Source organism: Gopherus flavomarginatus, chromosome 2 (genome assembly GCF_025201925.1).
Source record: "Gopherus flavomarginatus isolate rGopFla2 chromosome 2, rGopFla2.mat.asm, whole genome shotgun sequence".
Lineage (NCBI taxonomy): Eukaryota > Metazoa > Chordata > Testudines > Testudinidae > Gopherus > Gopherus flavomarginatus.
Genome location: NC_066618.1, coordinates 67,257,289 through 67,284,208, shown reverse-complemented (window position 1 = coordinate 67,284,208; position 26,920 = coordinate 67,257,289). Strand labels below are relative to the sequence as shown.

The 26,920-nt window shown below is 45.7% G+C and overlaps 2 protein-coding genes across 2 annotated transcripts in view; both read right to left on the bottom strand.

Moving 5' to 3' along the window:
- Positions 1 to 1,019: 1,019 nt before the first annotated feature.
- PRR15 (proline rich 15) lies at positions 1,020 to 3,169 on the bottom strand. Its single transcript, XM_050938781.1, has one exon. It carries the CDS (start codon positions 2,938 to 2,940, stop codon positions 2,587 to 2,589), a length of 354 nt encoding a protein of 117 aa, XP_050794738.1. The 5' UTR covers positions 2,941 to 3,169; the 3' UTR covers positions 1,020 to 2,586.
- A 16,020-nt stretch (positions 3,170 to 19,189) lies between these two features.
- CHN2 (chimerin 2) overlaps positions 19,190 to 26,920 on the bottom strand; it is a 205,788-nt gene continuing 198,057 nt past the window's right edge. Inside the window, exon 13 of the mRNA XM_050938674.1 lies at positions 19,190 to 20,974. Within this exon, the coding sequence (XP_050794631.1) occupies positions 20,803 to 20,974 (172 nt within the window). The 3' untranslated portion in view covers positions 19,190 to 20,802. The remainder of the gene's footprint in view (positions 20,975 to 26,920) is intronic.

Sequence of the window (26,920 nt, the reverse complement as noted above, 5' to 3'; positions counted from 1 at the left end):
AACATGAACTGAGCCAGCGCTAGGCATAAACAGAATAAGCAATTGCTTGGGGTCCCCAGAGCAGCTCAAGGCCCCCCCCCATTCATTGTTTATTATGTATTGGGGGTTGGAGGGGAAATTTTCCTGCTTAGAGCCCTCAATGGGCTAGCACTGCCACTGCACCCTCTACTTCTAAACAGCAGTGGGCCACTTGTCAAAATTCACTGAGTAACCCAGAGATTTCTATGATCTTGTAGTAAAAGGACACCCACTGCTGAGATCTCACTTTGTAAATAAGTGGAGGGGAGGTTGTTTTTTAAGTAGAATCTATATGTGTAAAGGGTGGGCTGTGGCAGGGATGGGGGAGAGAAGGAGGGACTACTATATCTAGAAACAGTAAAGAGGACGGGAAGGGAAACAATCCCGTTTAAGCCTTTTTCCCACAAATTGCTGCACTATTACAGTGCATGAACAGCAACTATTTAACAGCATAAAGTAATATGAGCGCACACTGTTACAAAGTCATTGATCTGACCAAGTTCTTTGATAGTAGAAGAGTTACTCAGGCAAGAGATTTCTAAATATCCCCAGAGGTGGACAGAGTAAGTGAAATTTGTCACAATAGAACTGGGAAGTCTGGCTTTCCTGGCCTCTTTTCAGTAGGACATAGCCTTACATGCTCCAGACAGAACCCCATCTGAAGGTTAATGGACCACCTACTTACAACATTCACTATTTACTCTTCTGAAGTACTCTGTTGTCCCACTTCAGTAATAGTAAATTACTTGCTTAATCTAGACTACAGTTACTCAGAAATCATAGTACATGGAATTTCAGGAGGACTGACTAAAGCTTATTCAATATCACAACCACATATTAATTCTTAGAAGTTTCTAATATGTTGAGAAAGAAGTTTCAGTCTTTCAGTCTCTGCCGCATTGATTTGTCTTTAGTCCCGCTTATGGAAAGTGATTTTGACTATGCATAGTTTAGTTTGGTTTTAGGTTTTCAAAATCAGTTTTATTTACCTTAGATACTATAAATAGACATTTTTCCACTCTAGTTTTCCTCATTACATCTCAGTGTCTCAGTAGATGTGTTTTGGCTAATTGTTTGCTTTGTGATAGGGTCTTTTTGAAAACTCAAGGGATGTTTGAGATTTCAGTTATTAGGAGAATCAGTAGTTCCACTTCGTGCTTGATTGCAACCAGCAGAAACCTTGGGAACCTTGAGCCTGTTTTCATAGGGATAAAGGCTGAGACCACCACCATCACCACCAATAGCCATTTACATGTTAATGAGCGTTCTTGCTTTCAGTGTTGGCTGCAAACATATTAAACACAACTCTGTTCAACATCACCAGAGTTACTGTCTCCCTAAAAGACATTACATTTTATCACCCAATTTCTTTGGTCGAGTTTCATTAGACTGAAGCCATCAATTACCAGAGAACCATATTACTAAATGCATTGTGTACCTTAGTGAGCTGAATGACAAATCTGAACAACTCTTCTCTACAAGAAAATTACAGATTCACCTCTTGAGCAATTCCTTGTAATTACCTAGAAGTTTGATGGGAGCAGGGAAGGATGGAGAGAGAAATTCTATTCCAATATGCAAGAGGCAAATACTAGCACTTAGGAGCAGGGGAACCCAAGTGCCTCTCACTTACAATAACCCTCTTATAACTCACTGAATGTAAGAGGGATTCCTTTACTCTTTTGCTTGAGGTATCTACTAGAGGCAAACAGAACCATGATTGTTAGAGATCTACAGGTACCCCTGGAAGTTCTTGGCCTTGAATTTAGGTAAGAATACTTCAATCTCATTCCCTTTAAAAGAGAGACTATGTTAGTGTATTAGAGCAATTAACAATCCCCTTGGTCAGAAAGCAGAGAAAGGATAGCCACCTATTTGGAAAAGCTACTGCAAAGGGGAGGGGGTCAGCTGTCTGGAGGGACATAGGTTGCCACTACAACATATTATAGTCTACTGTATTGTGAAAGTAATAGAACATGTTCCTATCCTGTTCCTAGACTTTGGTTTATAAGCGTTGTTAATTTACACAGCATGCGAGTAATTTATGGCAGTGCCTGGTCTTAGTCACGCTAGTAGCGTCTTTGCACATTCTAATACCGACCAAGAAAAACTGCATTTACATTTCAGCTTTATTTCATCATTAAAACTCATCCCCATTTGCTTGAGCTATTTTTGATCAAGAAAGGTACCCGCCCTACCCCCTAAAATAAGCAGCAGGGCAGCGCTGGTCAGCTCCAGCCAGCGAGGGTGATATTCCAGTCCAAAGTGCAGCAGCCAGGAACAGAGACACAGGGCGCTGGGATTATTTTTGTTTCCAAAATTCGGAATCCGAACAAGAGAACAGGTTCATCCCTGCCCTGGTGACGGCGGGGTCACCGCGCCCCCTGGGGAGAGAAAGCCTCCTCCTAGCGACGAGAGGCACCCGAGGCGTTTCCGAAGCAGCAGGAGTCTCCTCCTAGCCCACGCGGAGTCACGGCTCCTTGGGTGGTGGAGGAGCGAGAGCTGGGGGACTGGCTGCAGGGGCCAGTCTAGCTCAGACGGAGGCTGTAGGGCTGCAGACAGCCCCAGCTATTGCCTCTCCTCGCTGGGGTGGCTGGGCGCGCTGCCCTCGAACAGCTTGGGGCTCTCGGTCAGCAGAGGGGCTCGCACCTTGCGCTTCTCCTTGAAGCGGCCGGAGCGGGAGATCTTCAGGTTCCTGCGGCTGCTCCCGCTCCCGCCGCCGGGCTTCTCGCCGAACTTGGGCTCGCTGCTGCTGAAGTTGGGCTGCTGGTTCTCCCGAGAGTCCGGGCCCGGGGGCGCCGGCGGCAGAGCGGGTTCAGCCGGGGGCGGGGGTGCTCCGGCCACCGGCCCCTCTGTGGCTTTTTTCCTGCTGCTGGTCAGCGCTTTCCACCAGGAGCCCGTGGCCGCGGTGCTGTCAGCCATCTTCTCCCGGCGCCCAGCCACCGCCGCCGGGGCAGGAGGCAGCCGCTCCCCGCTCGGGCTCGGCTCACCTGGGCTGCGACCACGTGCGAGGCAGGGATGTCCCCGGGGCGCTCGCGGCGCGGCTCCTGTGCGGGAGGAAAGGATAGCGAGTGACTGAGCTGCCGGGGCAGGAGAGCGGAGCAACTGACCAGGCTGGGCAGCAGGAGACGGAGAGGGCCCGAGGCCAGGCTGGCAGGCAGCCTGCCCTGCTCCGAGTCACATAGGCAGGGTGTTCTCTACCCGGGGGCTGGCTCTGAGCCCGAACCTACCTGCTGACTACATGCCAGCCGCTGCCACAGGAACTGGGCTGGGCTTCGAAGCCCTTTCAGGCCCAGGTGCCTCTATCACCTGAGCGGGGACACTAACTGCAGGAATCAGACTGGGGTGAGCTGCCTCCGTGAAGGGGGTTGTGGTATAGCCACGATCACAGCACTGGAAATAAGCGCTAACACAATGAAAGCGCTTATTTCCAGCGTGCCCCTTCCTGCAGTTCTTGATGGATCAAGTAACCACCACGTAGATCATTAGGAGCGCATCAGGCCTCAAGACCGGTCTCTATTTTGCAGGGATCTTCGTATGACAGTCGGGACAGACTAGGTAGGCGAGGTAATCTCTTGTTATGGACCAGCTCGTCCACCTGCCTTGTCTCTTTCATACCCTGGGATCAGCAGGGCTACAACATTGCTGCAAACAACTCCAGACTGAGGACGGACAAGCCCTGATATTCTGTCATAAACCCTAGAAGTTCTTAGATTCTTAGCGTCGCAAACCACCACCATTTCCCCGATGTAGAAGATAGGGTTGATACAGATTTAGACCTTTGACTAACCTAAACACAAAGTAGCGATGAGCCGATTCATCTCATTCATTTGGAGTCAATAAAAGCCCCTGCTTTGGAGAGTTAACCCTACCCCAAGTTTTGCACGAGTGCAGATCACTAGTAACTGGGGAGAGGGGACTTTGCTTCAACTTTTCAACCAGAGTATCGGATGCTTAGCAGAAGTCATGAGTGCTTCTTTGCTCTGGGAGAGCGAAGCCAAAGGTCTTGCGATAGTGCCACTGTTGCACAAGTCATAGCTCCTCTCGCAACACTACAGTACTTCCACCAAACCAGGGCGGCAGGTGCAGACACAGGCCAGATCAAAATTCAGTTCCGAGTTTGATGGATTTCTTATTCAGGTTTTATCCGAGCCAAGCTCCCCCCTCCCCTATCCGGGCCATTGATCCCCCGCCAAAGGTTATTCACCTCTGGCTGCACATAGGATGAACTGCACACCCAGGGTCTCCGTCCCACAAGACCCTGCCCTCCTGCTTTACATCGCAACTCCAAAGCCACCCAGAGAGCGAGCGAGAGAGAAGAGAGTCATTACATACAGAGCCGGTTTAGCCCCAGCTAGTAAACCAGAAAGCTCGCACACGGCCAAACCCATCAGGACCGCACCAGGAGGCTTGCCTCGCCTCTAGCAGTGGCGTGAACAGACAGGGTAAGAAGGGACAGGTTCCTTGTTCGCTAGCCTGGGGATAGAGCAGCTCAGCCAGACAGCAGCAGGCTAGTGCAGGGTTTCTCAGACTTTTGTACTGGTGACCCCTTTCACATACCAAGTCTCCGAGTGCGCCCTCCCCCTTCTACATTAAAAACACTTTTTAAATGTGTAACAGGATTATAAATGCTGGAGGCAAAGCAGGGTTTGGGGTGGAGGCGACAGTGTGTGACCCCCCCATGTAATAACCTCATGACCCCCTGAGGGGTCCCAACCCCCCGTTTGAGAACCCCTGGGCTAAGGGAAGATGCAGGAGATGATCCGCTGCCAAGTGGCTGCATCCCTCGCACCCCGCCTGCAGCGCCCCCAGGAAGCTGCCCCCACCCACAAGAGAAGCAGGGGGTTGCAGGCGCAGTGTGTCCTATTCCTTGGGAAGGGCAAGCGGGGCAGGGCAGCCAGCCAGCCCATGTCCCCAGCCTGGGCATCAGCCAGGTAGGGTGACCAGATAACAACCGTGAAAAGTCAGGAGGGGGCGGGATGGGGGAGTAATACGAGCTTATATAAGAAAAAGACCCAAAAATCGGGACTGTCCCTATAAAATCGGGACATCTGGTCACTCTACAGCCAGATGCAGGGTCATCAGCGGCAATTGGCTGCATGAGACCAGTCACCTGAGGCAAGTCAGCGTCTGCCCGGGCCCCAGCTGGACCGCGGCGCAGGGGAAAGTTTGGCAGGGGGGCTGGGCCGGGCCCGACCCGCGGGAAGGGCCTTGGGCCGAACGCAAGACCCCGCCGGGCGAGCGCCCCACCTGCAGCGCTTGGCTCGGGGCCAGCGGCGGGGAGCGAGCGTGGCCGGGCAGAGCAGGGAAGGAGCCTGGCGGGAAGCGGAGGGAGGCACCTGCCGGCGGGGGCAAAGCCTGGCCGAGCTCTCACTCACCGGGCGGGAATGTGCGAGCCTCCCTCGCCCTAGGGCCCGCGCCTGCAGGGGGAGCCGCGGCGAGTGTCCCTGCAGGGCGGAGAGCGCAGGTAGCCGGCTCCCGTCCCCGGGGAACTCCCGCTGCCAATGCAACAGGCTGCTGCTGCCGGCAGGCAGAGCCCGGGGCCGACCTTCAGGCGCCCGCCCGCCCGCTTTGCAGGTGAGCCTCCCAGCCGCACCTTAGCAGGCCAGTCGGGCAACGTCCGCCGGAGAAGCAACCCTGCACCTCACCATCCCTCTGGGGCGGCCGAGACAGGCTGCGTGGCGGACGCGTTTCAATCAAGGGACCCTTGGTTTGGCCCGCCCGCCTCGCTTTCTGTAGCCCGCCCGGCCGCGTACCTAGCGTGTGAGCGGCAGGCAGGTGGAGGTGAGCCCATTGGCGCTGCCCCACGGCGGGGAAGCTCATTGGCTGCTGCGGAGCCCGGCCCGGCTGGGTGGAACCGCAGCAGCGCCGCTTTCGGTGCCCGGGAGGGAGAGGCTGTGGCTCGCGGGCCGCCTCCGGAGACCAGCCTGCGTCTGCAGCTGGCACAGCGCAGCGCAGCCCTGGGCGCCGGGCCTCGGGGTTTGTTTGCGCTGAGATCAGGGCCCGAGTTCTAAGTACGGTGCAAACACGTGCGGAGAGACCGCCCCTGCCCTGCAGTGCGCCCGCCACAGCTGTGACGGGGGAGGGAATGTGGCCGGCCAAAGTGACACCTCAGCCCGAGCGAGGCAGGACTGGAGCCGCTAGGCAGCGCAGCCCAGCAGAGGCCCTGGCTTCACAGCTACAGGACACATCACGCCGGTCGCAGGGAAGAATTTTCTTTCTTTTGTTTTCAAAATAGAGTCCTCTCTGCTCCTCCCCTCCCCTCCCCTCCCCCTGCCCCAATGTTTAACGAAAATGCTCGTGATGATTACAATGTATAGTACAGTGGCTCAATTCAAGCCCTGCTATGTTAGCCATTATATAGGTATTAAACAGTGTTTTCCCCAGGAATTGAAATGGGAGGGGGTCAGGGCTTATGGGGGTGAGACCGTGAGGGTGAAGGTGGGCTGTATGGCACGGTAGTAAAAACTGAAAAAATGTTTCATGACCATTTTATTAGATTTAACTCTTGTTTTAAAATCATCACACAAATTACAGTTGGCTACTCGAGCCTTCTATGAAGCACTACATCTACATCCTTCTTGGTTTCTTGTTATAATTTTGCGCAACTCTGTTAATGAACATCTCAGAATGCAGTACATTCATCTTTGGTGGCTTCTCATGTGTCTGATACTACGATTCCTTCAATTGATAGGCTCATTAGTTCATTCACATGATCAGGCAGAAGGTGACTTCTTTCAGAACATAAAATTCTATTAAATGATGAAAAAGAACACTCATCTGTAGCTGTTGTGACTGGGAGTAGCAGGAGATGAATTCCTACTTCTTTCATCCCAGGAAACATAGCATAAAGATCATGTTGAGCCACTAATGATGATAAAAAAGAAGTTGAAGTCAAATCTTCATTCATTCATCGTATGATATTCCACTCTGTGTTCAAATTCTCTATTCTGTCCTGAGCACATGGCAGTCCCATTGCTGGTAGTGCCTCACTCCACTCAACTGTTGGTGTTTTATAGGACAGAGATCTGTAAAAGCTATGTAGAGGTTGAGTAGAATCTAGAAGTTGCTGTTGTAGATTTTTAAGAATCAAGTCTGTGTATTTTTTCAGTTGTCTTAACAAACACTTGTCCTCTTTACTCAACTTCTGGACTGAAGTCTTTGCTTCTTCCAGTACTTTTTCAATGGATAGCTCTCTCATTGATCCAAATGTAGCTTCTATTGCTGGACAAAGATCTACTACTGTTGTAGCAGATGCCTGGATGGCATTGTTTAACGGCCCAAGTGGTTTCAACAGTAGACTTACAAGAGAGAGAATGGCAATAGTCTTATCTGAACATAGTAGCAAAAATAATCCACCAGCCTCACTACTTAGATCCATCCCATCTTGGTAGGTACTTTCCAAAGTCAGTAATAGCCACTGGAGTAATTTTAAGACAACAGCCAAGGATCACTCATGAGAAAGCCAGAGGGTTTTCCTGGGTTGGACTAATTTGAATTTCAGTCCCAGTGTATCTTCTATATTTTCCAAGATATTCTGTCTTTTTGGACTCTTGCTGAAAAAGGAATATAATGAAGACATTACATTTATAGCTTTTTAAATGTCTTTTGAAGAGTCTGCAGCTTGTACTAGCGCTAGTTGGAGTAGTTGGCCTCTGCAGTGAGTATGGGAAAGACTAGTGTTACACTTTTCTCTGAGCAAAGCTTGTACTCCACCATGTCTTCCAGAGAAGTTTGCAACTCCATCAAATGCACAAGCAGCCATCTGTTTGGGGTCCAATTGACAAGCATTTAACTCTTCTAAGATGTGGGTTGTCACAGATGCAGCTGATGTCTTCTATAACTTGAACATCTAGAAATGCATCTACTGGCCTACCACTGACATCAAGTGTAATGTACACAATGACTTAATACTTGATGCCCATTTGCATTGGAGCATTCATCAGCCATGTATGCAAACGTTTTGCATGTGGTGAGAGAGTTCTTCACTTTTTCAACTGTTGAGTCTTTCACTGCTGCACCACATGCTTCTAGCCAGTCAACTGAATTTCTTGCAGAAAGATAGTGAGCATTTGCTGGTCTTGTTCAGAAACAGTGTTCAACTTCAAGGATGAACAAGTGACAATGCATTTAACATTGGAATCCAGTTTGTAGTGTGTGGTATCTCTTGCTTAAATAGAAAGTATGATGCCACAGCCATGTTTGTTCGCATGAACTGTGTTGTCTTCAGTATTCTTAACAGTATTCTTAACTCTCGCCGCTGTTGTCCTTGGTCAGTGGAGACTGAGTTCAGAGATGCTTTCACATGAGTTCACCTCCCTGGTCAGGGGCAAGAAGGCACCTTGCTCGTTCCTCTGGCCACCATTGTTTGTTGTGCCACTGTTCACTTCATTGCTCTGTTGCCAATGGCCCTGCGCTGTCACCTTCTGCTGCCACTGTGACTGCTGTGAGTACTTGTGACTCAGGCAGACCATCAAGCAAAACACCTGTCCCCCACCCTCTCTCAATGCCCTCTTGATGTCCTCAATCAGCACAGGCTAAGTACAGTTCTATTGCCCTTTACTCACACAATAAGAATAACAGCACTTCATCCTGTCTCCCCGCATTCAAGTTTGTAACCCAACCACAGCCAAAATCTATCACTTGGGTAACACAGCTCTGTTTGCTGGATACCTAGGTAGATAAGGTGTGAATATAAATACAGTCTGGTCCTGAAGCCTTTTCTGCCTCCCCAGCTCATCACTAGCAGTCAGGGAGAGCTCATTTAGACTTTGCTTATGAATCATATTTGGAAATTATTAGATTGGTCAACATCACCAAAATAAATCCACTAACATTGTCATAAAAAACAACTGTATAAGGAAGCTAGTCTATGTTCACACTTCTCAAATCTATTATACTTTTTCAGATACTTGTATTTTGTCATACACTTTATATGCTTTTAAAGTGTATATTAATGTTTCAGTTTCAATTTCAATTCAGATGTCCAAACAATCACTAAATTGGGAACGCTGCATGTAACTAGTTCACAAAACGGAGGGGCGGGGGAGGATTCAGAGAGGGTGTAGGCATATACAAAGGACTGTCCCTATCCTTAAGAACTCACAATCTCTTGTGGTGTTACCCCAGTCCTTTAACTGGATCAATGTGAGTAGACCTTTGAAAGCTCCATTGATGGCAGATGTACATCCGACTGCAGCACTGGGATTAAGACAAACGCAGGTGATGGGTTTGAGAAAATACTATTTTTTTGGCTAAATATCTGCTACCCCCAATGCCTCCTTCTACTGATTTGCTGTGATGCCTGCAAGAAATCTGTCAAAGTGTATCTTAGAAAAAGGATTTGAAAGAGAAGAGGGTAGTAGTCGTCTTACAAATTAGATCAGGTAAGGAGGTCTATGGGTATATAACAAAACACATGGCTACTAACAATGGACAGTTGTTGTCAGCTAAATTACCTGAATAGTTATAGATCCCAGTCAGCTTTTCACATGTAGAGCGTGCATGAAAATGACATGCTTTTCCAGAAAAATTAATATGTTGCAGTTTTGAAGAAAAATCTCTAAATCCATTCACTCTCACTCTTTAAAAAATTACTGCAGTGAACCCCCCAAAAATAAGAGAGAGCACACAATCTAGTAATTCCAGCAGAGAAGGTGGGAATCAAGATTCTGAGTTGCTGTATAACCTCGGGTAAGAAATTGACTTGTGCCTCAGTTTACTCAGCAGGAAAATGGAAATTGTTTGTCTATACCACTGGGTGTAGCGAGGATAAATTAATCAACGTTTGTCTTCTGAGTTTTATCAATGTCACTGTCACCAAGTAATGAATTAGACCCATATGGATAGGCCACACTAAAACTCATGGGAAGGAGAAAACATATGTGGCAGCAACAGGCTTAGTAAAGATTGTCATAAACAGATAGCTAAGGGTTAATGTCTCTTTCACCTGAAGCACCTGACCAGAGGACCAATCAGGAAACCGGATTTTTTCAACTTTGGGTGGAGGGAAGGTTGTGTCTGAGTCTTTATTTTCTGTCTGCCTGCTGTCTCTGAGCTTTGGAGAAGTAGTTTTACTTTCTAATCTTCTGTTTCCTAGTTGTAAAGACAAAGAGATCAAGTAGTAAGTTATATGGTTTCTTTTCTTTGGTATTTACATGAATATAGTGGCTGGAGTGCTTTGATTGGTATTCTTTTTGAATAAGGCTGTTTATTCATATTTCTTTTAAGCAATTGACCCTGTATTTGTCACCTTAATACAGAGAGACCATTTGTATGTATTTTTCTTTTTTTTTATATAAAGCTTTCTTTTTAAAATCTGTTGAAGTTTCTTTACTGGGAAACTTCAGGGAAGTTGAGTCTGTACTCACCAGGGAATTGGTGGGGGGAAGGAGTCAGAGGGTAATCTGTGTGTGTTGGATTTGTTCGCCTGACTTTGCCTACCCTCTGGGTTGGGGGAGGGAAGGGATATTGACTCGGTGATTCTGGTTTCCAGGACTGGGAACGGAGCGGGGGAGTCACTCTGTGTAGATTCACAGAGCTTGTGTCTGTGTATCTCTCTAGGAGCACCTGGAGGGGGGAAGGGAAAAAGGATTATTTCCCTTTGTTGTGAGACTCAAGGGATTTGGGTCTTGGGGTCCCCAGGGAAGGTTTTCCAGGGGGACCAGAGTGCCCCAAAACACTCTAATTTTTTGGGTGGTGGCAGCAGTACCCACTCCAAGCTGGTAACTAAGCTTGGAGGTTTTTCATGCTAACCCCCATATTTTGGACGCTAAGGTCCAAATCTGGGACTAAAGGTATGATAAAGATACATTAGCCTACCCTATAGAATGGCAGTAACAGGAGGCTTGTGTAGACTGTGATCCATTCGTAAAAAATCAGAAGGATCTTAGCTATATGGCTTAACTTGGCTTTAGTCTCTCTCCTGCACCAGCAGTCTGAACATAAGAACGGTCAGATCAAAGGTCCATCCAGCCCAGTATCCTGTCTGCCAACAGTGGCCAATACCAGGTGCCCCAGAGGGAGTGAACCTAACAGGTAATGATCAAATGATCTCTCTCCTGCCATCCACTTTTACCCTCTGACAAACAGAGGCTAGGGACACTATTCCTTATCCATCCTGGCTAATAGCCATTAATGGACTTAACCTCCATGATTTTATCCAGTTCTCTTTTAACGCTGTTATAGTTCTAGCCTTCACAACCTCCTCAGGCAAGAAGTCCCACAGGTTGACTGGCGCTGTGTGAAGGAAGAAGAACTTCCTTTTATTTGTTTTAAGCCTGCTGCCCATTAATTTCATTTGGTGGCCCCTAGTTCTTATATTTTGGGAACAAGTAAATAACTTTAACTTATTCACTTTTTCCACACCACTCATGATTTTATATACCTCTATCATATCCCCCGTTAGTCTCCTCTTTTCCAGGCTGAAAAGTCCTAGCCTCTTTAATCTCTCCTTATATGGGACCTGTTCCAAACCCCTAATCATTTTAGTTGCCTTTCTCTGAACCTTTTCTAATGCCAGTATGTCTTTTTTGAGATGAGGAGACCACATCTGTATGCAGTATTCAAGATGTGGGCGTACCATGGATTTATATAAGGGCAATAAGATATTCTCCGTCTTATTCTCTATCCCATTTTTAATGATTCCTAACATCCTGTTTGCTTTTTTGACTGTTGCTGCACACTGCGTGGATGTTTTCAGATAACTATCCATGATGACTCCAAGATCTCTTTCCTGATTAGCTGTAGCTAAATTAGCCCCCATCATATTGTATGTATAGTTGGGGTTATTTTCTCCAGTGTGCATTACTTTACATTTATCCACATTAAATTTCATTTGCCATTTTGTTGCCCAATCACTTAGTTTTGTGAGATCTTTTTGAAGTTCTTCACAATCTGATTTGGTCTTAACTATCCTGAGCAGTTTAGTCTCGTCTGCAAATTTTGCCACCTCACTGTTTACCCCTTTCTCCAAATCATTTATGAATAAGTTGAATCGGATAGGACTGACCCTTGGGGAACACCGCTAGTTACCCCCTCCATTCTGAAAATTTACCATTTATTCCTACCCTTTGTTCCCTGTTTTTTAACCAGTTCTCAATCCATGAAAAGATCTTCCCTCTTATCCCATGACAACTTAATTTATGTAAGAGCCTTTGAAGAGGGACCTTGTCAAAGGCTTTCTGGAAATCTAAGTACACTTTGTCCACTGGATCCCCCTTATCCACATATTTGTTGACCCCTTCAAAGAACTCTGATAGATTAGTAAGACATGATTTCCCTTTACAGAAACTATGTTGACTTTTGCCCAACAATTTGTGTTCTTCTATGTGTCTGACAATTTTATTCTTTACTATTGTTTCAACTAATTTGCCTGGTACTGACGTTAGACTTACTGGTCTGTAATTGCTGGGATCACCTCTAGAGCCCTTTTTAAATATTGGCGTTACATTTGCTATCTTCCAGTCATTGGGTACAGAAGCTGATTTAAAGGACAGGTTACAGGCCCTAGTTAATAGTTCTGCAATTTCACATTTGAGTTCTTTCAGAACTCTTGGGTGAATGCCAACTTGTCCCGGTGACTTGTTACTGTTAAGTTTATCAATTAATTCCAAAACCTCCCTAATGACACTTACATCTGTGACAATTCCTCAGATTTGTCACCTACAAAGGATGGCTCAGGTTTGGGAATCTCCCTAACATCCTCAGCTGTGAACACTGAAGCAAAGAATTTGTTTCTTCACAATGACTTATCATCTGTAAGTGCTCCTTTTTTATCTCAGTCATCTGGGGCCTCACTGGTTGTTTAGCAGGCTTCTTACTTCTGATGTACATAAAAAAACATTTTGTTATTACCTTTTTGAGTTTTTGGCTAGCTGTTCTTCAAACTCTTCTTTGACTTTTCTTATTACATTTTTACACTTAATTTGGCAGTTTATGCTCCTTTCTGTTTACCTCACTAGGATTTGACTTCCATTTTTTAAAAGATGCCTTTTTATTTCTCACTGCTTCTTTTACATGGTTGTTAAGCCACGGTGGCTCTTTTTAAGTTTTTTTTTTTTTACTGTGTTTTTAAATTTGGGGTATACATTTAAGTTGGGCCTCTATTTTGGTGTCTTTGAAAAATGTCCATACAGCTTGCAGGGATTTCACTCTAGTCACTGTACCTTTTATTTTTTGTTTAACTAACCTCCTTATTTTTGCATAGTTCCCCTTTCTGAAATTAAATGCCACAGTGTTGGGCTGTTGAGGTGTTCTTCCCACCACAGGAATGTTAAATGTTGTTATATTATGGCCACTGTTTCCAAGCAGTCCTGTTATAGTTACCTCTTGGACCAGATCCTGCACTCCATTCAGAACTAAATAGAGAATTGCCTCTCCCCTTGTGGGTTCCTGCATCAGCTGCTCCAAGAAGCAGCTGTTTAAAGTATCGAGAAATTTTGTCTCTGTATTTCGTCCTGAGGGGACATGTACTCAGTCAATATGGGGATAATTGAAATCCCTCACTATTATTGAGTTCTTTATTTTGATAGCCTCTCTAATCTCCCTTAGCATTTCATTGTCACTATCCCTGTCCTGGTCAGGTGGTGGATAATAGATCCCTACTGTTTATATGCTTATTAGAGCATGGAATTACTATCCATAGAGATTCTATGGAACATGTGGATTAATTTAAAGTTTTTACTTCATTTAATTCTACATTTTCTTTCACATATAGTGCCATTCCCTCTCCTCCTCCCCCTCCCCCTGCATGACCTGTTCTGTCCTTCCGATATATTTTGTACCACGGAATGATTGTGTCCCATTATTGTCCTCACTCCACCAGGTTTCTGTGATGCCTGTTATATCAATATCCTCCTTTAACATGAGGCACTCTAGTTCATCCATCTTAATATTTAGACTTCTAGCATTTGTGTACAAGCACTTTAAAAAACTTGGCATTGTTTGTCTGCCCTTTTCTGATGTGTCAGATTGTTTTTTATGAGAATATTTCTCATCTGATCTGGCCCATAATATATTCTCTTCAATCCTCTCCTCCTGATTAAAACCTAGAGAATCTCTATTAATAGACTCTCCCCTAAGAGAAGTGACTGTCCGATCCACAGGCTCCTTTACAGCAGTCGGCTTTCCCTCATCTCTTAGTTTAAAAACTGCTCTGCAACCTTTTTAATGTTAAGTGCCAGCAGTCTGGATCCACTTTGGTTTAGGTAGAGCCCATCCCTCCTGTATAGGCTCCCTATATCCCAAAAGTTTCCCCAGTTCCCTCCTCCCTACGCCATCGTCTCATCCACGCATTGAGACTCTGAAGCTCTGCCTGCCTACCTCGCCGTGTGCGTGGAACTGGAAGCATTTCTGAGAATGCCACCATAGAGGTCCTGGATTTCAGTCTCTTTCCTAGTAGCCTAAATTTGGCCTCCAGGATGTCCCTCCTACCTTTTCCTATGTCATTGGTACCTACATGTACCATGACCACGGCTCCTCCCCAGCACTACAAGTAAGTCTATCTAGATGCCTTGAGAAATCTGCATCCTTCACAGCAGGCAGGCAAGTCACCATATGGTTCTCCTGGTCATCACAAACCCAGCTATCTATGTTTCTAATGATCGAATCTCCCATTACCAACACCTGCCTTTTCCTAATGACTGGAGTCCCCCCACCCCCCGGAGAGGTAACCTTGGTGTGAGAGGATACCCCAACACCATTTGGAAGGAGGGTCCCAACTATGGGAAGGTTTCCCTCTGCTCTTGTTGACTGCTCTACTTTCCTGGGCCTTTCATCCTCAACAGCACAGGGGCTGTCTGACCGGAGGTGGGACAAATCTACAGTATCCCAGAAAGCCTCATCAACATACCTCTCTGCCTCCCTTAGCTCCTCCGGTTCTGCCACTCTGGCCTCCAAAGCCTGAACATGGTCTCTGAGGGCCAGGAGCTCCTTGCACCGAATGCACACATATGCCATCCGCTCACAGGGCAGGTAATCATACATGCTGCATTCAGCACAATTAACTGGATAGCCCCCACTCTGCTGCTAGACTTCTGCCTGCACTCTGTCCTACAGCTACCTAGGTTAATGGTAGGGTTTTTGTTGAAATCAAGGAGTTTTGATTATAGTTTGGTTTTAAAGAATGGCAAGTGTACCTCGCCCTCTTCCCACTCTCCTTCCAAACTCCCTGTTAGCAGCCCCTGTTCGCAGAGCTGCTATCTTCCTTGTCATCCTTTGGTTCTCCTCACCTCTAACAATCCTGCCCATGTGACATCTCCAATGGGACTCATTAGGCCCTGATCCTTCCAATGCTTACACACATGCTTAACTTTATTACTGTGAGTAATATTACTGTGAGTAAATGTAGATTTAAGGTACATGCCTAATTGCTGGAAGGCTCAGGGTCTAGGTACAGTGAGAAAGTATAGTAGTGTGAACTCAAGCAGTATTTTTAGGATTCAAAATGGTGACTTGTTGGTTGGAGGAATATGCCATGTAGCATGTCCTTTGATTCTTCCCCACTCAGGCTGTCCACATCCCTCATTGTCCCATGGAATATGGATCATGTGGATGAGTTTGTGATTGGTGCATGGTGGCATGGAATGCTACCCTGTAGCCCAGTTCTCTTCTGCATAGTCTCCCCATATGGTTTTATGCTTGATTAAGGCTCATTTGTTCCCCTCAGTGCCCTTTAGGATAAGCTATGTGGGCATTAAGGGAGAGAGAAGCGCAATGGGCAGACTCCAAGTGTGTATGTGTAATCAGGGTCTTCCAATGAGAATATCCTACTCCCAATCCCCAGGCATTCAGATAGATAACCTGACCATTGTATTATATTAATATAATCGACCAGTAATAATGGTTTCCATACCTTTCTCAGAGAAATTATATGCTACTTTTATTATTTTATGATTATTATCGGCCTGAATTGCTAAATTCAGATAAAGATTCAAACTTCCCCAAAATTCAGTTATTCATATCAGGGATTTTGATTCAGGTCTGTTTCTAAAATTATCTAGTGAAAGAGATCTGTCCATTCTTGAGAGAAACACAGCCTGTCTGAAATTTTCTATGACGTTTTTGAGGCACACCCCTTTGTCTAATAGGGGGTGGGGAAGGAAGCGAACTCTGTGTGCATGTGTGTGATTGCATGCCTGGCCAAAGGAACACTAAAACTTGTTCTCTATTTGAAAGTCATCAGTGCATATCAGAGTCATAAAATACTGACTGACACAAGATTGTTACGAAGATTAGTGTTTACATAGAAACAGCTTCTCTGGAAGTGAAAACTTTACATGCTGCTGTTACTCTCCTCTTTCAAAATGCTAACTCATGCATTTGCTGATTCCATGGTCAGAGAGCATTTTCTCTTTGCAGTTAGTCAGCATGCTTCCGCATACTGTTGTGGAGTTCATATAAGAGAAATAGGAAAGTAACTGATGGCTTAATTCTTTTAATGTATGTTAGCTAGATGCTACAGTAATGAAACTAGATACAAAATTAGATACGTTACTGGATACAAATAGGGTAATTCCTGCCTCTTCTTTGTGGGCATGTAGGACCAAAACCCAGTCTTCTGTTGTCTGTGAGCTTGGGGGACTGCCTTAGCCAGCGGGCTGCAACCTACATGTTCTATGGAACAAAACTCTAAAATGGCTTCTGTGTGTTTCAGCATGGCACTTAAGTATGGCTGATGGATCAAGAGCTATGGCCGTTCCCTCCATATGGAGTTGAGGATGCAACAGCTGCTGGAAGCTATTGTAGCCACTACGATGCAGTAGTAGCTGTGGTGAGGCTCTGTGGGCTAGGAGTACTCCTTCTCCCGTGTGCACACTCCTCGTTACATGAGCTGTGGGCAACATTGAGAATTTGGCCCAGAGGAAGCAGAGTGGCTCTGGTATTCTGGTGGTGGGGGAGCTATACATGTTATAGCAGATTGGACATACCACCTACCATCTTCTGATTTGCCCATTGTCTGATGAGTTGCAGTTACTTCCTCACCAGCCTTGCACATACAATTGTGGTGTGACCCATTATAGCAAACATGGTGTGTCACTGATCCTAGCAGGACAAGGGATTTTAAAGCAAGATTTGTGGTCATATTTCTATTTGTAACCAGGGTGTCACAGGGTCATTCATCTTTCCAGCTATGCCTCAGATTCTACTCTGGTCTGTAGTCTTCCTCTGCTGATAGGGTAGGTTAGCCACTGAAAACAGGGAGAAACTGAATGTGAAGCCAAGCCAATGAGCCCTGTTCTGCACTCTGTTACACCTGTTTTGCGGCTTGAATGGAGTTAGAAACATAGGAAAGGGACCTTCTGGGTCACTGAATCTAGTCCCCTGCTAACGCAGGCAACCGTATCATATAATTCCGTTAATAAATTTATCAAGTTTCATTTTAAAACTAGCTCAGTTGTTTACACTAGCAGAGAACAGGGCCCTGTGTCTTATGTGAATACTATTTACTGCTAAGTAGCTTCATTTTTAGTTCTTCATACAACCACCTCCACAGTTTCCCTCTGTCTTGGAAGTAGCTGTCAGTGAGCCTCACAAGAGGTGGGTTAAAGAGTAGGATTCTACATTGTTCTACTGGACCCATAGCAGGTACTAACCTCCAAACCACCACCAAGAAACAGAAGGAAGAAAAATGAAATGTTTCTCTGCTGATGTACGTAGGTCCAAGATGCATTAGTATTATTGTAGGGAGTCACATGATTTCTGTCCCATCTGCTAACACACAGGGAAGACACTTGAGGCTGGTGAGTGGTGTCGGCTGCAGGTGGAGTAGCAGCAATCATATACAAGTAGAAGACACAAGGGCATCTGAATGGCAGAAACCTGAGGGTGGTAGTGCCTACAGTGCTGGTGAATGTGCAGTGAGCTAATAGAGCACTTTGAACTAAAGGAGAAGGACGCTGAATAACAGCTTTCTTCAGGGACATGGACACGAGCAAGGTCACACCCAGTGGTGGTGGTGTAAAAAAAAAAGTGGATAACCTAAATTTAAGTCCCTACTTTTGCAGTGAGAAGCAGCTCCTCTCCTTTACCCATGCTTACTCTCAGCTACACTGCTGTTCTCACCTCCAGAACACCTTCTGATGAAACAGACTCTTATTATAGCAGAGGCTTCACCTGCTTCTAGTGTCCCCTGAGGGGAGATGGTCCAACAGTGAAGTGATGCATGCCACAGGGGAATCTTCTGGGACACCTTGCAAACTGCTCTCACCACTCTTAAGCAGTGCCTGCTGAGGGAGCCATCAAAGCATCAGGCTCTGCCATATTCTGAGAGGAGACCAAGAGACCTGGTATAATCCAGTCAGATCCAGCTCACTCTACACATTGGCACATACTCTTGCTTTCTGGAAGTTTGTTTGCCTGACTCTGTTCTTTGGCAGACATTCTGTTTCACAGGAGCAGGCTCTGCTTGCTTTTCATTTGCTTCAATTAGAACTCGAACCAGGGAGATGGCAGGAGGGGGGCTGGAGTTTCACATTCTATAGGTGATTCTACCTGTCAGCCAGCTGAGGCAGAGACCAACCATCAATTCCAGATTAGCATTAGGAGTGTGTAGAAGAATAATTACACTTCCCTCTCCCGATGGTTCCACATCCATAGTATAAATTAGAGGCCTTCTCCACTCAAAGCTGCTTTTAAATGGATTTTTCTAAAGGCACTACCCTTCTACAATATTTGGACACTCAGTGCATGAGGTATATCAAAGGCACCATGTCACACTATGTAGGGAGAGGTGAAGCAGTCAAAGGTAGGATTGCAGACCTTCGCTCTCCTTTCCTCCAACTCAAAAGTATCAGTAAAACAGAACGCTCTCTTAAACAACAAAATCCCAACTCAAAAGAAATGAAGGAAAATTGTCATGTTCAAACTCTTGCATGCAAGCGAGTAGAGTAAAATATTGCTTTATTGTCATGGAATAGGCATTGTGTGTGTATAGTTGATTGGGATATATTGGTTCTCTGCTTACTTGACCTTCTAAGAATAGAACTTTGGTGGCAGAGCTCAGAAAGGAAGCTGCAGAAGTTTGAGCATCCCACTACCAGTTCAAAACTATTGACAGTAAAACTAGTTTTGAGTTTTACCAATAATGAACTTTTCAGCAATGATGGGAGGACTTACAGAAACTGAGTTTGGTTTGTTTCCCAGGTTACTATATGGTCAAAACAGACACCAGAACTCTTAACACATTTAATGGGATTTTCCTTCCATTTACACTATCATAAATTACAAAGCATATTTTACTTCACAAAATAAAGCCATTTCCAGATCATTTTTATGACAATATTTAGTACAGAACCTACAACAAATAAACCTGTACAATTTAGGCCAATCTATAGCAGTATCAGCAAATCAGAACTATTTAACATCTGCTGTGCAATCTGGGTTAATCTACCTAGGCCTTGAAAATGTCTTTAAAGAACAACAAATTTACAGTATTCCCTCCCCCTTAATTATCATAGTTACACTCATTTTTCAATTTGAATAGAAAGCTATGCTCCCTGAAATAATTCAGAAAACTGTATCACTGAGTTACCAAGCATGTGATCCATACATCACAACGAGAGTTTATAGCTTTTCATACTGAAAATTAAGTTTGGTAGTAAAGTATGGTGCCTGTCTATGTTTTTAGAAAAATCTCATGCTGAGAAACCATTTTAACATTAGAAATATGTTTCAGTTAGATTACGAACCATGTAGGTTAATATTTGTGAGAGGAGGAAAATAAATTCGGTAATAAATTTAAATTTATCAACTGCCATACTTCTTACACATTCTTGTTTTTAAAAACAAACCATTAGAAAACACATTCAAGAGAAATACTCACATTTTCAGCAGATTTACTGTACATTTATAAATACAGAAACATGACAAATTGCTTTTTTTACAAAAAAATAAGCAAAAGTGCTAACTTTTCAACAAGGCCAGAAAATATCCAGTGTCCCAGCATCACTTAACTTACACATTACTGTACTCCAAGAAACATCTGGCATGTGAAACTGACACTACCACCAGACTTTTGAAAACTTTCAACACCACATTTTGGATGGGGAAAAAATGAAATAAGACTATACTTGTTAGAAAATACCAAATGACTAAAAATGGACTATACAATCTTAGAATGCCTAAAATATAAACAAAAACCTAAAGAAAGTTAGAATACACATTTTAAAAAAAGATGTCTCTTTCTTTTAAAACATTTGCAATAAAAGAGGTATGTCAGGATAATACTGCACTAGTGGTAAATGTTTTCAGTATATCATAACAAAAATGCAGGAGAGGATACATGGAAAAAATGCATCACATTGAATTATTGTTTGCTAAAATAAAATGCCATTCTAGCAGCTAATTAAAGTAAAATATCTTGGTAATATAATATAAGTTCTGTTTCACAATTGACACACATAATTATGTCTTACAGAGTGGGGAAATGTATAGCTGTATACAAGTAACACTGATTAAGTACCTTTTTGCTTCTCTAGCCATATTAAAATATGTTTTGTGTTCCTTAAGTTAGTAAAAGTGTTTGCAGCTTCTCAAAACAAATATACATATGAGGCAAGGCAAAAGATACAAGGTAAAAGGATTTAACTTTTTTTTTTAAAGATGCATATGTCTATAAGACATAGCCTTTATTAAACATTTTGGCATTCATCTGCAATATTGCGGAAAGTGAAGTGCAGCCCAGGAACTTTCTCTTCCTTTTTTTTTTAAACTATAAAGAAACGTTGGTTTTCCTTTAAACTAATAATTTCAAAGCAGGTGGCTATGAAGTTACTTCTTCATTGTTTAGAACAAAACATCTTCATTTTCGATTAAAATTTGCACAATTAGCTTCTGGTACCGCATGTCATTCAGGGTAGTAAGAGTACTGTCCTCTGGAGGTCTCATTAAAGTAGGTCCAAACACTATTCCCAGGTTTTCAGAATTCATAAAATTCTCCTTTTCATTCAAGGTAACCCTAAAGTAGGAAAAAATAAAATAAATAAGTAGCAATTTCTTTACTAGAAAAATCTAATATAGTAGCGTTATGTTATTGGACTGCTTTGCTTCAAGCATTGTTAGATAATGACATTGTTGCAACGTACAATCTTGGTTACACTTTAGTGACTAATCTCACTGTAATTACACAGCAATTACAATGCAATTTCACCGTGGTTTTGCTTATGGAAAACTTTTAAATGCTACTTATTCATATAAATTGAAAATTCACCACAAAACTGATAACTCCAGTAAAAATACAATGTAGTTGCCATATGTGGATTCTTAAAATATATATTAGGAATGACATTGAAGTGATTCAGTCATGTGGTTAAACTTCCAGTTAGAAGGAATTAGTAGTAATTATTTTATCAAAAAGAATAATCACAGGATAATTACACTGTAAACAATGGTTATGTACCCTCCAGTAACTGTGGTCCTTTGAGATGATGTAGTCCAGGTCTGCACAACTCGTAAAGTGGCGAGAGCCACATTACTCCAAAGAAAACAGCTGAAGGCCGAAACCTCCTGGCCCCGCAGAAACACGCCCCCCAGCACCTCCCAGCCCCCCGCCCCAGCGACGCCCAGCCCTGCGGAAACAAAGCCTCCTTCCCCAGCGCCGCCCCATCAAAACAGCTGTGGGCCAAAAAGGAAGGTTGGGGGTGGGGAGGTGATACTTTATTTTAAATCAACCAGGGGCTCCCAGCTGAAGAGGTGGCTGGGAGCCCTCAGGGGCAAATTGAAGGGCTTGGGGCTCCGGCGGCCAGGGGAACACGGCAGGGCCGGCTCTAGGTTTTTTGCTGCCCCAAGCAAAAAAAAATTTGGCTGCCCCCCTGTACCTCCCTGCTGCCCCAGTCCTGGGCTCTCCCCCCACCCACACACACACACCCTGCCGTCCCAGTGCTTGGCTTCCCTCTTTCCTCCCCACCAGTGCCCTTCTCCCACCCCGCTGCTGCCCCAGCCCTGGGCTCCCCCCCACCAGTGCCCCCGCCCCACACCTCCTGCCACCCCAGCCCTGGGTCACTGGTAACTTGCTCCCAAGGCAGGTCATTCAGCAGGAATTTTGGATGTGCACAAAACACAGACAGGATTGGTTCTCATATGGTTACAGAGCTGCAGTAAAGGGGAACAATTTTCAGCTTGTGTGATTGGAGGATATCTGGATGCATATTATAAGACTGTCCTCCATAAATGAGGACAAGTTGAGGTGCCTTTATTATTCTTTTGTTCCACTCTTTCTTTCTATGGGGAATTTGCCAATGCAATATCACTGTCTTCCTTTTAAAACAAACAAAAAGGCAATGGCTGTTGAAAATAGCAATTCCAGTCCTAATAAGCATTTCTTGCTTAATTTTATCCTGCTTTTCCTACAGCAAGTTACAGTGGATCAGTATATTTGATTTGGGAGAAATGAAGTAAGAGCTGCCCAAACTGAGCTTGAGCACTCCTGAATTTTGAGGTGTTCAAATCTGGAAGGCAGGTGTTGGAGGGAGGGAGGCTGTGGGCTCCGCAGGGGAGCATGGCAGCAACGTGTCTGGAGCTACATGGAGCCAGACATGCTGGTCTGAGTGGCACAGTAAGGGGGCTGGGGGTTGGAGAAGGGTAGGGGGTAGTCAAGGGACAGGGAGCAGGGGGGGTGGATGGGGCGGAGGTTCAGGGGGGCTGTCAGGGGACAGGCAGCAGTTGGATAGGCATGGGAGTCCCAGGGGTTTATCAGGGGACAGGTAGGGGTTGGGGTCCTAGGGGGAAGTTGGAGGGGCTCTCAGGAGGGGGCAGTTGGGGACAAGGAGAAGGGAAGCTTAGATAGGAGTTGGAGTCCCAACGGGCAGTTAGGGGCAGGGGTCTCAGGAGGGGGCAATCGGGGGACAAGGAGCTGCAGCATTTAGATATGGGGTGGGGTCCTGGGGGGCAGTTAGAGGCAGGGGTCCCGGGAGAGGGGTATCAGGGGACAAGGACCAGCGGTGCTTAGATAGGAGGTGGAGGTCCTGGGGGGCAGTTAGGGCAGGGGTCCAGGGGAAGGGGCAATCAGCGGCTGCGGGCGGGGATTCAAAGGGCCCTGGGATGCCCGCAGTGTGGGGAGCTCTGAGCCCTTTAAATCCCAGCCACGGCCCCGCCGCCGGAGCTGCGGCTGGGATTCAAAGGGCTCTGGGGTGCCCGAAGCCGCGGGGAGCCCTGAGCCCTTTAAATCCCAGCCACGGCTGGGAATCTCTGCTGGCAGCCCAGAGCCCTTTGATTCCTGGCCGCGGCTGAGATTTAAAGGGCTCAGGGCTCCCTGTCCCTGCAGGCAGCGCAGAGCCTTTTGATTCCCGGCTGCGGCTGGGATTCAGAGGGCTCTGGGCTGCTCGCAGAGCGCCATGTGCGGGGGATTTAGAATCCCCCCGCGGGCCGCACAGTGAGGCTCCGCGGGCCGCAGGTTGTGCAGGCCTGATGTAGTCAGTGTGGATCCCATCGTTGGTGCACATGTGCCTAGGTACGTGAGACTGGAATTTCTTTGAATAGCAGTGTCTGTCAGGGTCATACGTGAGCCCTGTGCCTCCTCGTATTCATTCGTCAAGGGCATAAAGGGTGCAGCAGCTGCAATCCTCACCTCAGTTTCCTCGCAATTCAAAACTGGTTACTCTAGGACTTCAAAAGTGGTGTTGGAGATGTGTCATGGTATCGACACACACTACATCATCTAGAAAAAACAGTTACTGGAGGGTAAGTAACCGTTCTTTCTTCAAGTATGTGTCAGTGTGGATCCCACTGTAGGTGACTGGCAAGGAGTGTCTTCTCAGAATGACTGAAGTGAGGAGTTCCAGCCACATCAGTCACACAGTGATTGTAGCACTGCCCCCCTGAACCTGGTGTCTGCCCTGACTGCCATGTCAAGGGTATAATGCTTAACAGCCTGTGCCCTGGTAGAGTGCACCTCGATGTTCAGAAGGAGCCAGCTGATAGCAGGTGGAAATGAACTGTGTGATCCACTTGGAGATCCTCTGTGACGAGATGTCTTGGCCTTAGATGGGCTGGAAATGGCCACAAGCAGGCAGAGAGGCAGCCCAAAAGGTTTGGTTCTACTAAGGTAACATAGCAAAGCCCTGGTTACATTCAAGGCATGCAGTTTCTTCTCTCCCTGCATCAAGTGCAGCTTTGAAAAGAACACAGCCAAGGTAACAGACTTGCTCAGGAGAAAGATCAAGACCATCTCAGAGAGGAACTTGAGTTGTGGTCTCAACATCACCCTGTCCCCAAAGACAGATCTGTAAGGCAGTCCGACCACAAAGACTTGGAACTCACTCACTTTCCAGGCAGAACTGGAGGTCACCAAAAAGACTATTTTGATGGTAAGTGATGCAGGGAAACTCCATGAATTATAGCAGAATAATGTTGAAATCCCACAAGAGTTTAGTTTCTAATGGCAGAGTAAATATGAAGGATGCCCTTAAGAAATGTTGATACCACTGGATAAGAGAAGATCAAGTGCAACTGTACTGGCATGTGACATGCCAACATTGCTGCTAGATGGAACTTGAGAGAACCAAATGCTAGTCCAGCCTGTTTTAGGAGCTGCATATAATTGAGGATTTTCAGTATTGGTGCCTCTACTGGGTCTGTATTGTACCAGAATGTCTTTTCTGTTTGGAGGAGTAAGTCTTCCTGGTGCTGAATTCCTGCTTTGGATGAGAATTTGGATGAACCTGTAAGGGACAATCTCTGTGGCTTCTGAGTCTTTTAGCAAGTGCAGAGCACTGTCTGTGCATTTGCTATATATTTATGGGTCGTGTACCTCTCTTGGTATGCCCAGTGCTTGGAACCAGGATTCTCTCTGCATTGTCAATGCAATGGCCAACAATCTTGCTGAGGTGTTGGAAGCATCCACCATAGCTGCTAATTGACCTTCCTTAATTATGTCCCTTAGCTCTTTCCTGCTCTTGTGTGGGACGTTTTCAAGGAAGTGTGACACTCTGCCCAATGTTAGGAAGTCATACCGGGTCAGAAATCCCTGGCAGTTAGCTATACACAGCTGTAAAGAAGCAAAGGAGTATGACTTTCTCCCAAATAGGGTGAGCCATTTGGTATCCTTGGGGGTACTCTTGTACTTCCGACACAACTAAAGAGCCCAGGCTAGCTGAGAATACAAGTACTCAAATCCCATTGGAGATATTTGGTTCCTCTTCTTGATATGCTTCACAGTGGATGCTATCATACACAGCATCTGCCATAAGCCCATAAGAGGGTCAAGCAGTCCTCCGTTTATGGGAAAGACAATCTTGGCTGGACCAGAAGCTGACACGATATCAAATAGCTTGTGGAATTTCTCTGATTATCACTGCCATCTCCATTGCCAGAGTTTCAACAGTCTTCACATGGAGATTTTGGAGTGTTTACAGTCATGAGGTCCTGGTACCAGTGCTGAGGATACTGCTTTGTCAGGAAATGAAGATGAGGGCCTTTGGTGGTGATACAGGGCACTGTTGTTGCTCTGTCCCTGAATCTGGATCCTCCTGGTACTCCAGTATAGGTGGTCTGGCCAGAGATGCTGATGGGGAGAGTGACCTCTTCCTTGAGTGTAGTGGAGAGTGGCTTTTTGATGCACGAGATGGTGGACCCCAGTAACACCAGCAGGGCCATGGTGACTGATAGTGGCAGGGTCCTGCAAAGGAAGCCAGAAGACTATATTCTGTGGTGTTGACCGCTGATATCAGAAGAGAAGGCTTACTATTTGAAGATGGGGCGAACATATGCCCTGGTGACAGTGAGGAGGGGTAGATCTCCCCCAGAGACAGCATCCAAGTGTATGGGACTCCCACTACCAGGGTCTGTATTGGTACCTACAGGTGCTTCAGCACTGATGGCTGTTCCAGTTCTCCCTTGAGCTCATTCTCTGTGTTCTGCTTTGATGCTGAGGGTTGTATCACTGGAGCCCCGATTTGTGCCAGTGGGGTTTTTGGCTCATTCTCCCCAACCCTTGAACTGTGCTGGACTTGATGGATTTATCTCCAGAGGCTTTGTGCTGTGTGGTATGGGAGGATGCTAAGCTCCATCTGGAGTCTTTGCCTCTGTGTTTCAAGAAGTCCCTGTACATGCTGGACTTCAACACTGGAGGTCTTTGTGCCCATTTTGATACTGTTGATTGATATTGAGGTCAGCTTCGGTGTTGGGGTGTCAGTGCTGTTTTCTCTGTGCTAGTCTTCAAGGTAGCTTGTCTGCTAAATGGGGCACTGGATGATGCTGGTTTGTCTACTAGCAGGATTTTAGAGCTTGTCTCCTCAGGGTCGGAGGACACCTTCATGGATTGTTCCAGAAGATGGAGCTTCAGCCTCATGTCTCACATGTCCTAGCAGAGAAGGACATGCACACTGAGCATGTGCTGAGAATGTGAGACTTTCCTAGATAGCCGAGGAACTTTTGGTGCCATCTTTTAAGAGACTTTGGCCATCATAGGATGGACAGTATGTGAAGACCAGGTTTTGAGTCCACCATGCTAAGGACCCCTCTACAGGAGGATTTGTACAGGGGTTTAGCAGTCAGTCAGTACCAAGTCCAGATGGGTCGAAGTGATCACAGCAGTCAAAAATCAAGGTCACCAGAAATGTTCTAAAGAGGATTTTCAGAAGGCTTAGTCAAAAATAAGCATTAGTGGGTTGGATACTTGCCAGGTTCCATCTGACTCCTATTGGTGGAAAGAGGAAAATGAGGGAGGTTTACTCTTAGTGCACTTTTATGGAAGCCCAAGGAGACCCTGTGTGGCCCTGATGGACACAGCTATTTAGAGAAATTCCAGTCTTGCATGGATCCCCTACAATGAGGTCCACCCTGACGCATACACAAAGAACAGTTGTTAACTACATCTGTAACTACAGTTGTATTACAAAGTGTACCTAATTATTTATTATGTCTCACGTAGGAAAATCATTGTATTTTCTTCTTTTGTGTGTGGTGA